The 11806-nt window shown below is 37.7% G+C and overlaps 1 protein-coding gene across 1 annotated transcript; it reads right to left on the bottom strand.

The window, feature by feature from the left end:
• Positions 1–259: 259 nt before the first annotated feature.
• Positions 260–11599, bottom strand: LOC107576009 (AF4/FMR2 family member 4-like; the record flags this gene model as incomplete). Its single annotated transcript, XM_016262297.1, has 9 exons — positions 260–586; positions 1266–1345; positions 3013–3837; positions 5386–5533; positions 6540–6620; positions 8335–8401; positions 8483–8513; positions 9364–9453; positions 11555–11599. Coding segments are annotated over 9 exons (1668 nt in total), but the record flags the coding sequence as incomplete, so codon positions are not given.
• Between the last annotated feature and the right edge of the window lie 207 nt (positions 11600–11806).

Here is an 11806-nt window from a genome sequence, read left to right as displayed (position 1 = left end):
GTATTTATTCCCTTTAGGGGTTCCGTATACATGTCATTTTCTTTCCGAAGACGGTATTGGGATGCGGCAGATTTCTGGGGGTATCACGATGCCGGCTCAACATTGTGATGTCTATCAGCCATCGGCGATGGACGATGGCATCGTCTATCGGCCCAACCCTAGTTTTAACTAAGTTATTACATAAAGTGCTGCAAAAATTTCCAGAAACTAGATGTTGTGTACATGCACAATACAGGATGCGTTACGTAAAAGTTGAAGACAGTACACACTGGCAGCATCCAGCAACTAGTCTTTGAGAGAGCCTGAGGTCTTCTCATGTTGGCCTGTGTTTGTGTGTGTATATTTGTAAAAAGGGGAGGATGACAAGTGCAAACACACCTTGGCATCCCTGCGTAGGGGCTTGTCGTCACCTTTACGGTGTTTGGAGTTGGAGCTGCTCTTGCTGCTGCCGCTGCTGGGTACAGAGGCGGAGGACTGGCTGAGCGTCCGCTTGCGGCCCTGGTGCTCTGATTTGGGCGTCCGCTGCAGCGTAATCGAAGGAGAGGGCGCAGACTCCTTTTCTTTGTCCTGAGCACGCTTAGACGAGCTACAGAAAACATTAGGGGTTTAACATGATTATCGAACGGCTCGGTAGGATGAAAAACAATTATTCACACTGCTCCAAAGACTCTGAACTGCGCTGATGTGAGAGGTCAATTGTCTGCTATTCACTTTAATGCAGGCTTTCACACTTTAAGACATTATTTTTCCATATGCATTACATTAACATGTATTTTTGTGCATTAACCACAATGTAGCACAATGTGATACATTTGAACAGTTTTGGAGAATGAAAAGCCAGTGTATTAAAAAATAAACATTTAAAAAAATATATATTTTTGATATTGTCAATTTGCAGGTTATTTATGGTTTACCACAATCTGCAGATACATGTGATCCGATATATTAAAGTAAAAGAGGAGCGATGTTACAAATTGATACATTTTTGCAACAAAGATTTTTTTAAATGTGTCCCTTGGCAATCAAAAGAGGCTTTTTTGCACCAATGGGATATACATTGTTAAAATATGACGTGCATTCACTAAAACATTTTTGCTGTTTAAAGGTAAAGATCTTGCGGTTGCTTACTCAAAAGTATATGAAAATTGTTGTGATTTTAAATAAAAAAAAAATAATGCATTGCAATGCATTTACAGAAAGTTCACCAACATTAATATTTGCTTTTCAGTTATAACATTTGAGGGATTAAAGCAGAATGAACTCACTCTTTACTGTTCGATTTGTGTGACGACTTTTCATCCTGTTTGGACTTCTTACCGTCTGGTTTGAGACCATCGTCATCATTCTGTGGAAGAAACACGATAGTTATTAAAAAAGGTACACAATTGTTCAAAAGTTTGGGGTCAGTAAGATTTTTAATTGGTACATTTATTCAGCAAGGCCACATAAATACATTTATTATATAAATACAGAATATTTCTATTTGAAATAAATGCTGTATTTTTCTATTCATCAAAGGATCTTTACTAAAAATGTATCACTTTTTCCATAACAATATGAAGCAGCACAACTGTTTTCAACATTAATAATATTCAGAAATGTTTACGGAGCAGCAAATCGACATATTAGAAAGATTTCTGAAGGATCCTGTGACACTGAAGACTGGAGTAATGATGCTGAAAATACAGCTGCACATCACAAGAACCAATTACAATTACATTTGACAAACAGTTAAACTGCAATAAAAGCTCACAAAAGCCAATGTAGCCTTAATGAGCATAAGAGACTTCTTAAAAAAAAAAAAAAAAAGGTTAATGACCCCAAACTGTATGTTTACAATTAAACCAAGGATACAACCAACATGGTTCAGAGCATATTGGGTGTTCAGAAGGCAGGCTTTAAAGAGACGGGAAGTAAAACAGCGTTTCAGGCAGAGGGTGAAAAGTGATGATGCAGCAGCATATAGTACGAGACAAATAAATCACTGAAATATATGACCCTGGAGCACAAAACCAGTCTTAAGTAGCACGGGGATATTTGTAGCAATAGTCAACAATACATTGTATGGGTCAAAATTACCAATTTTTCTTTTATGCATAACAATATGAAGCAGCACAACTGTTTTCAACATTAATAATATTCAGAAATGTTTACGGAGCAGCAAATCGACATATTAGAAAGATTTCTGAAGGATCCTGTGACACTGAAGACTGGAGTAATGATGCTGAAAATACAGCTGCACATCACAAGAACCAATTACAATTACATTTGACAAACAGTTAAACTGCAATAAAAGCTCACAAAAGCCAATGTAGCCTTAATGAGCATAAGAGACTTCTTAAAAAAAAAAAAAAAAAAGGTTAATGACCCCAAACTGTATGTTTACAATTAAACCAAGGATACAACCAACATGGTTCAGAGCATATTGGGTGTTCAGAAGGCAGGCTTTAAAGAGACGGGAAGTAAAACAGCGTTTCAGGCAGAGGGTGAAAAGTGATGATGCAGCAGCATATAGTACGAGACAAATAAATCACTGAAATATATGACCCTGGAGCACAAAACCAGTCTTAAGTAGCACGGGGATATTTGTAGCAATAGTCAACAATACATTGTATGGGACAAAATTACCAATTTTTCTTTTATGCTAAAAATCCTTAGGATATTAAGTAAAGATCATGTCCCATGAAGATATTTTGTAAATTTTCTACCATAAATATATCAAAACAAATTTTTGATTAGTAATATGCATTGCTAAGAACTTAATTTGGACAACTTTAAAGGCAATATTAAAAAATTTTTGGACCCTCAGATTTTCAAATAGTTGTATCTCGGCCAAATCTTTTCCTATCCTAACAAACCATACATCAATGGAAAACTTATTTATTCAGCTTTCAGATGATATATAAATCTCAATTTCAAAAAAATGACCCTTATGACTGGTTTTGTGGTCCAGGGTCACACATATTCTAGCAAATCCCCCAAAAAAATCCCCACAGAAGATCTGCCACCAACCTTGTGTTTTCTCTTCCCCTTGCTGGCTCCCTTTTCTCCCGGCTGTTTCTGCAAGTCTTTTCCTTCAGCAGGGGAGCCCCTCTCCGCTTTCACCTCGGTTTCCTTGTAGACTCGACCAGGCACTCTGGACAGCAGACTGAGGTCGATCTGCACCAGCAGTCTGGGCGGCAGCCTCCCTTCTTGATCGCTCAGCGGGGAAAGCATAGGCGAGAACAGGACAGACGGGTTCTCAGCATACTGCTCTCTCGGCGTCTGTGAAGACGAGGGGACGCTTTCGTTGCCCTCCGAGTCCGACGATGACGAATCGGATTCTATGAACTCACGCGACTTGCTGGCCGGTTTCTTGCGTTTGTCTTGCGCCGGGCGAGGGGAGGAGGTTTTGGGCTCCTTCTTGATGTTGGGCTTGCGGAGGCCCTTGTTGGGAGCACGGACTCTGTGCGACGGGATCTCGGGCGAGGGTTCGGTCTCCACCTTGAGCCCACCCTTTGGCTCCTCCACCACAGGTGGCTTGTCTGGCTTTTTAGGCTGCTTCTTGCCCACCTCCAGTCGCCGCCCCTTCTGACTTCCCCCCTCGCTCTGAGCGGGAGACCTCTGACTTCGCCTGTCTTGCCCCTTCTGGTTTGGCCGAAGGTCTCGCCCGGCAGAGGGCGCCGCGTCTTTTGAACCTGAGCCACTGTAGACCCTGCTGGAGTTTTCTCCTCGCCCCTCTTTCTTATGCTTTGTTGGCGTCGTGCTGCTATTCTCCACCGGAGAAGCAGGGGACGACTTGTTGACTTTCTTGAACCAGTTGTCCAGCTGCCATTTGTTAGCCGTGGGCTGTTCCCGCTGTGATGATGTCAAACAGGGAAACATGCATTGAGTGTGACATCAAACTCAGTTCAGCATAAAACCTAAACATAAAACTTTATATAGTGTGCGAATACCAAATTGAGCTCTCTGACAATTCTACACAAAATTGTTAAAATTAGTGCTGTCAATCGATCAAAAAAAAATAATCGCACATTTTCATGTAATAAATCACGATATTGTCATAATTTCACACTGAATCTCCAAATGAATGTAGAAACAACAAAGATGGTATATTTTAAATGAGTTTAATGGCATCTTTTTTAATTATAGCCATTCAACATTACAGTATAATTGAAAGGCATTATTTTTAACATTTAATAGGCTTTGAAAATATAACATTTATTTTTAAGTTAACCTAAAACAATCTTCACATAAACCATCAATTCTATATGTATACTATACTATAAATTGAATATAGATTACTCTTTATTCAAGCTACAAATGTTAATCAGCGAACAGAGCAGTGACTGATTCTCTTTTCTTGTGTTCTTTGATTTCCATCAATGACAGACTGCAGCAGGTTTCACTTTAAAAGCAGCGCTGTCTCTTTAAAACCTGATGCACGTGACGTGGATCTGACACACATCTGGTTTTCTCTCTTTATCCTTTACGGCCATTTAGGACTTTTTAACTCATTTAAAACAAGGTTTATGAGGTCACTTGCCAAAAATGGGTATTTTGACATAATTTTGTCCGTGCAGTGCTGCATTAATTGCAATTAAATATTTAACGTGTTAAACCGAAAAAAGATAATCGCACAATTAACATGTTAATTTTGACAGCCCTAGTTAAAATATACTCATAAAAACACAATTAGTTTTGTCTTAAGTGAATGTAATCAGTTGAGAAAGAAGACGCATGTGTATCAGGTTACTGGATCTGTGCATTTGGTCTTAAAGTGACAGCAGCCTCTACCTGCTGCAATCTGCGTCATTACCGATAATCAAAGAACAAAACGAAAGACAATCCCTCACAGATCTTGATTGAATACATTTTTTTGTAACTTTAATAAGGATTAATTTACATTTTATTTATTTAAAAAAACCTAGTGTTATTTTAAATTTGATTTAAATTTCTGTACTGCATTATTTGTGCTATTATTAAATTGTTTATCGGTTATTATTTTATTAAGGACTGTCTACTTGTCTTTAATCATGTTTAAAATCGATATTAGTTAGTCTAGCTGTTTTTGCTGTGGTACTTCTATTAAAACCATAAGCAAAAGTTACTTTTGGCTGTTTATTTTTTATTTTATTTTGTAGGCTGCGGTTCACGGTATTTAGCTGCAACAATGTTTTGCAAAAAAACTGAATAAATATGTTTGATATCTAAATGTTTGACTTCTTTTTAACCTTTTTTTAATCAAAACTGGGAATCGGTAAACGAAAAGCAGAAATGGAATCACAAAACCGATACCCAACCCTACATATTGTGTCATAATCCTTGATCAGCAGTAAATCAGCTTTCACGTGATGAGTTGATCTACATGTGCGTGTGAAGGCTGTGTTTGTGCAGGAGATTCACCTCGGGTGATGCAGGACGAGGTGGCTCGTTGTTCTCACTGTCTGTAGAGCTGCTCTCGCTCTCGCTGTCAGAACCGGAGCTGCTCTCCGAACCGCTGTGACTGCTGGTGTCCACTTGTTCAGGAGCCTCGCTGTTATTACCGTTGTTACTGGGGTAGGCATACAACTTTATTACCGTCTTGTTGGCTGCGTGTTTCCTCATGCATTCACTTCAACTTAGCAACGGCACAAATCCAAGTGAGGTGATGTCAATACACTCCTTGAGCAAGTTTATTCAACAAAACCCCCATAATGAGCAATGTGCATCTCTTTACCCGTCATTTACAAGATTCACCTAGGGCCGTTTGCACCAGCTGTGCGCAAGTTACAACTTAGCCTAGTTTTGACATAAAGGGACACTATGTTACAACATACACTCTACTAAATGTTTCTGCATTGCACTATTGAACTTAACAGAAATGCAACTATGTATAAACTAAATATTTACTAAAGCCCATAAAATAGCAGATTGACTTAATTGCATCAATATGCTCATGTTTTAGTTCTTCTTAGACATATGATGATGATGATGACATCCATTTACATAAACTACATTAAAGGCATAGCTAAATGTGACATTATAATGGGTTTATGTGAAGATAATTTTATAGTAAGTTTAAAACAATGTTATATATTTTTTAAAGTTCTGTAACAATTAAGGCCTATTAAAATGATTGCACAACTTCAATGTTCTTACTTCATAGTGCAAGATCCTGAAATAACACACTACAGAGTTTAATGTTTCAAAACACTGATGATACCAACGATCAAGTGTGATGATTCATTTAGACAGCAGCAAATATAACTGGATTAAATTCTTTCACGTAGGTATAATACCATAGCGCATTTCAGATTGCTCCTAAATCCCAACATTTCAAATTGTGGTTAGCTGCGGCCCCTTCCTATATAAGCAGGCAGTTCTTGGCCAGAACAAAATGCATTATGGTCCAGAAAGTAGACCAGACAAAATTAGGACTACCTTAAATGAAGGCTAAACTAATTGTGCATGTTGAAATGTTTCATTGTCACCTTAAGGCATGGAATCAAAAAGAAAAAGTACACAATTTCACTGAATATTAGTTGGGGTTTGAGTGATGATAAACTTGAGTGTGTCACCTTGTCGAGGGGTTTTTGGCAGGATCTTGCTCTCCGTCACTGTCTTCGCTGCTGCTGAGCTTCAGATCTTCATGCAGTGTGCTGAAATGAGAGCAAGACAAGAGGAGATCAGTAAAGCACGGGACACACCTAGCCGACTGCAAAGAACTAACGGCAGTGTTTGTTATAATGATGAACTGACTTTAACTGAAAATTGAGTGTTTTGCATTATTACACACTATTTTTCCTATTTAATACTGTAAAGCTGCTTTGACACAATCTGTATTGTTAAAAGCACTATATAAATAGAGGTGACTTGACTTGTTGGCTGTGTCTGGACCATACAGCTGACTGCAAACTAGCATGCGTTTCTGCATGTCTATATCATATATATGTGACCCTGGAGCACAAAACCAGTCTTAAGTCGCTGGGGTATATTTGTAGCAATAGCCAACAATACATTGTATGTGTCAAAATCATAGATTTTTCTTTTATGCCAAAAATCATTAGGATATTAAGTAAAGATCATGTTCCATGAAGATATTTTGTAAATGTCCTACCATAAATATTAAAACTTAAATTTTGATTGGTAATATGCATTGCTAAGAACTTCATTTGGACAACTTTAAAGGCGATTTTCACAATATTTCGATTTTTTTGCACCCTCAGATTCCAGATTTTCAAATAGTCGTATCTCGACCAAATATTGTCCGATCCTAACAAACCATACATCAATGGAAATATTATTTATTCAGCTTTTGGATGATGTATGAATCACAATTTCGAAAAATTTACCCTTATGACTGGTTTTGTGGTCCAGGGTCTCTCTCTCTCTCTCTCACACACACACACACACACACACACACACACAGACTTGAACTCTATTCATTTACTAACTGCTTTTTTTTCTTTAAAAAAAGAAATAAAAAAAACTAGCTTTAATCTTTTTGCATTCTATTTATTTACTTTTTATTTATTATACAATTAACAAAAGCAAAAAAGGCCTCTAAGACTAGCTTGCTCTATTCTTTTTCTATTCTATCCATTTTCTTTTTATTTATTATATAATAATTAAAAAAAAAACCTTGCTACGTGTACTGCGTTAATCTAACTGAGACTTGTTATAGCACTTGCATATCATTGCTCTTTTGTTGATTTTGATTGCTTCTGTTGTCCTCATTTGTAAGTCTCTTTGGATAAAATCGTCTGCTAAATGACTGAATGTAAATGTAAATATCAGCAGCCATTAATAGTCGATCCTGAATATCAGTTATATCAATTACTTTCTTAATTTTAAGCAGCTCATGTTGTTATGAAAATATTCGACATGCATATGCAAAATGAATCTCGGATTGACCTACAGTCTAATGCTTGACTGAACTCTTCAAATAGATCAAATAGTTCAAACAGAAAAAGCTGCAGGTAGATGTAAGTATATCAGTGGCTCACTTGGACTGCTCGTTGTCGGAGGGCTTAGATGGCTGACTGGTGGATGCGCTCTTTCCTGAGAGTTTTTCTAAGAGGGGAAAACAATCATCAACACACACAAATGAGCGAAAAGCCATTATAGTTTGATAAAATGATTTCTAAAACTTACTTTGGGCCCCAAAAGACAGGTGCTGGGCATCCTACAACAAAGAAGGCAACAATGACTTATTACACATACATCACAAAAACGTTTCACTGGTTTAAAATGCTATGCTAACAATAGATATAGAAGTTCAAAATGAATCTGGACACTTTCGAAAACTAGATCATCATGTTTGCTGAACGAACTAATGCAATTGAAGAGGATGTAAGTATATCAGTGGCTCACTTGGACTGCTCGTTGTCGGAGGGCTTAGATGGCTGACTGGTGGATGCGCTCTTTCCTGAGAGTTTTTCTAAGAGGGGAAAACAATCATCAACACACACAAATGAGCGAAAAGCCATTATAGTTTGATAAAATGATTTCTAAAACTTACTTTGGGCCCCAAAAGACAGGTGCTGGGCATCCTACAACAAAGAAGGCAACAATGACTTATTACACATACATCACAAAAACGTTTCACTGGTTTAAACTGCTATGCTAACAATAGATATAGAAGTTCAAAATGAATCTGGACACTTTCGAAAACTAGATCATCATTTGTTTGCTGAACGAACGAATGCAATTGAAGAGCAGTTCACGGGTCTAAATACGTTTTTGTGTGTTTTTAGTATTTATGCATGTAGGTATTATTTTCATTATTGCTGTCTGAACAACTCATTGTTTCTATAATGTCCTGCAAACATGATAAAAATGGACAAGTGTGCGGCAGGTGTCCTGCTGCTCTGTGGCCCTTTCAAGTCTGACCTTGGAGGTGGAGAAAGGAAACTTTGACAGCTCTGTCTTGCAGGGCGTGTGAATGGCTGTTAGTGGAGGAGGCCAGACCTGAGTCATTTCCTGGTGGAGAAAGAAAAAACCCCCCCAATCAACAGATCTTAGAAACCAGAGATAAAGCTAGTATGTGAATTGCTTTGACAACTCAATGAAGGCCTGTTTTACACTGCATTTCCATGCGTTTCATGTCTTCCCTCTGAAGCTTTACAGTCGAATTGCATTTATATCTTCATTCAAATGCATCTCCAGTGACGGAGACACTTACATATTACATGAGAGGCAGCAATAACCAAAAGATTTCCATATTAGCAAATTCTTTAAATACTGACATTACTTCCAAGTGCTTTCTGCCATTTCTTACAGCTCTATTCTTTGGGTATCCCTTGTGAACAATGTTACTAAGGATTAGAAGTGAACAAAATGTCAGAGAAGTGCCTCTCTCCCTGTTGAAAAAACCAGCTCTGTGGCCCTTTCAAGTCTGACCTTGGAGGTGGAGAAAGGAAACTTTGACAGCTCTGTCTTGCAGGGCGTGTGAATGGCTGTTAGTGGAGGAGGCCAGACCTGAGTCATTTCCTGGTGGAGAAAGAAAAAAACCCCCCAATCAACAGATCTTAGAAACCAGAGATAAAGCTAGTATGTGAATTGCTTTGACAACTCAATGAAGGCCTGTTTTACACTGCATTTCCATGCGTTTCATGTCTTCCCTTTGAAGCTTTACAGTCGAATTGCATTTATATCTTCATTCAAATGCATCTCCAGTGACGGAGACACTTACATATTACATGAGAGGCAGCGTTAACCAAAAGATTTCCATATTAGCAAATTCTTTAAATACTGACATTACTTCCAAGTGCTTTCTGCCATTTCTTACAGCTCTATTCTTTGGGTATCCCTTGTGAACAATGTTACTAAGGATTAGAAGTGAAGAAAATGTCAGAGAAGTGCCTCTCTCCCTGTTGAAAAAACCAGCATATGCTGGTCCTTTGCTGGTTTATGCTGGTCCTTTTGCTGGTTTATGCTGGTCTATGCTGGTCCTTTTGCTGGTCTATGCTGGTCCTTTTGCTGGTTTATGCTGGTCCTTTTGCTGGTTTATGCTGGTCCTTTAGCTGGTTTATGCTGGTCCTTTTGCTGGTTTATGCTGGTCCTTTAGCTGGTTTATGCTGGTCCTTTTGCTGGTTTATGCTGGTCCTTTGCCAGCACATGACCAGCATAAACCAGCATCAAAACATACCTAACCAGCATATGCTGGTTTTTTCAACAGGGCTTTGAGAGAAACTAAAGCCTGCTTTGTCAAGTTTAAGAGAGATTTTTAAAATAAACTTGAATTCTAAAGGTTTTCCTCAGATAAAATTGGAAAAACCCAAGACTATTTCAGACCCCATCATCAGACTAATAATAAAAAAAACACATTAAACAAAACCATTAGCATGTTTTACCATGTTGGTAAGCATTGCTACAATACTGTAAAAAGTTGCAAGGCATTATTAACACGTTTTTAACATTTAGCTAAGTGTTGCTAGCATGTACACATGGCATTGTTAACCTTTTTAACATATCATTAACATTTAACAGTGCTAAGTGTTGCTAGCATGTCGTCAGCATATTTTAACATGTTGCTAGGCATCTTTAACATGTCCCATGTTCTTAGCATTTAACACTTAGCATGTCGCTAGGCATTGTTAACATGTTTATAACATTTAGCTAAGTGTTGCTAGCATGGCATTGTTAGCATGTTTTAAAATGTTGTTAGTATTTAACATGTTGGCAGGCATTGTTAACGTTTTAAAATTAAAGTGTTGCTAACATGTTCGCTAAGCTCTGTTAGTCTGCTGTCAGCATATTTTAACATGTTAACATTAAGCAAAGTGTTGCTAGCATGCTTCTAGGCATTGTTAACCTTTTTAACATGCCGTTAACATTTAACACAGTGCTAAGTGTTGCTAGCATGTCATCAACATATTTTAACATGTTGCTAGGCATCTTTAACATGTAGTATGTCCTTAGCATTTAACACTGTTAGCATGTTACTAGGCATTGTTAACATGTTAGCATATTTAACATTGCTAAGTGTTGCCAACATGCTTGCTAGTCTGTTGTCAGCATATTTTAACATTGTTAGGAATTGTTTACATTTAGCTAAGTGTTGCTAGCATTTTGTTTGTTAGGAATTTATTAGTTTAGTGTTGTTGTTAGTGTTGTTAACATGATGTTAGGCATTGTTAGCATATTTAACATGTTCCTAAGCATTGGTAACATGTTTTAACTTAAAGTGCCCCATTATGGATTTTTGAAAATGACCTTTCATGCAGTGTGTAACACATGAAGTTTTAAATCTGAAAGTGCACCGTGTATAAAGTTATTGTCTCTCAAAAGAAAGAGTCGACTCTGAATCACTTAAACGAGTCGTTTTTAAAAACGAATCCCAAGCCATTTCATGGATTCATTGTTTTATTATACGGATAATTACTCCATATTATAAGACAATAAAAGTGTTTTTTGACCTCGCATGCATGTCAACTTGTTGTTGGGGACTCCCAAAACCAAAATATGAACCTTTTATAACCCATAATAGGGGCACTTTAACATTAAGTGTTAAACATTTAATGTTTTGCTAGCAAGTGTGAATAAAGTAAACTTTTCTTTCACTATTGACAGCACATAAAATGGTTTTTACCTTTAATATTTCATCAACACAGCTCGCATCTGCTCCCACTGAAACCTGCAAGAATGAACAAAAGCATGCAGATCTTTGCTTATCATCAATCAAATATACAGGGTTGTTTGTGAGCACAGGTATAACAAGTAGAGGTTGACCGATGTATCGGTTTTGCAGATTAATCGGCACCGATAGTTTTTTGCTGGAACTATCGGTTATCGGCAAAAATCCATGCCGATAGTTTTCCCGGGTTGCGTCCATTGCTGGAGC

This window comes from Sinocyclocheilus grahami, unplaced genomic scaffold (assembly GCF_001515645.1).
Source record: "Sinocyclocheilus grahami isolate Dianchi unplaced genomic scaffold, SAMN03320097.WGS_v1.1 scaffold3110.1, whole genome shotgun sequence".
NCBI classification, from domain to species: Eukaryota; Metazoa; Chordata; class Actinopteri; order Cypriniformes; family Cyprinidae; genus Sinocyclocheilus; species Sinocyclocheilus grahami.
Note: the sequence above shows the minus strand (reverse complement) of the source record. Positions and strands in the feature narration are given on the sequence as shown.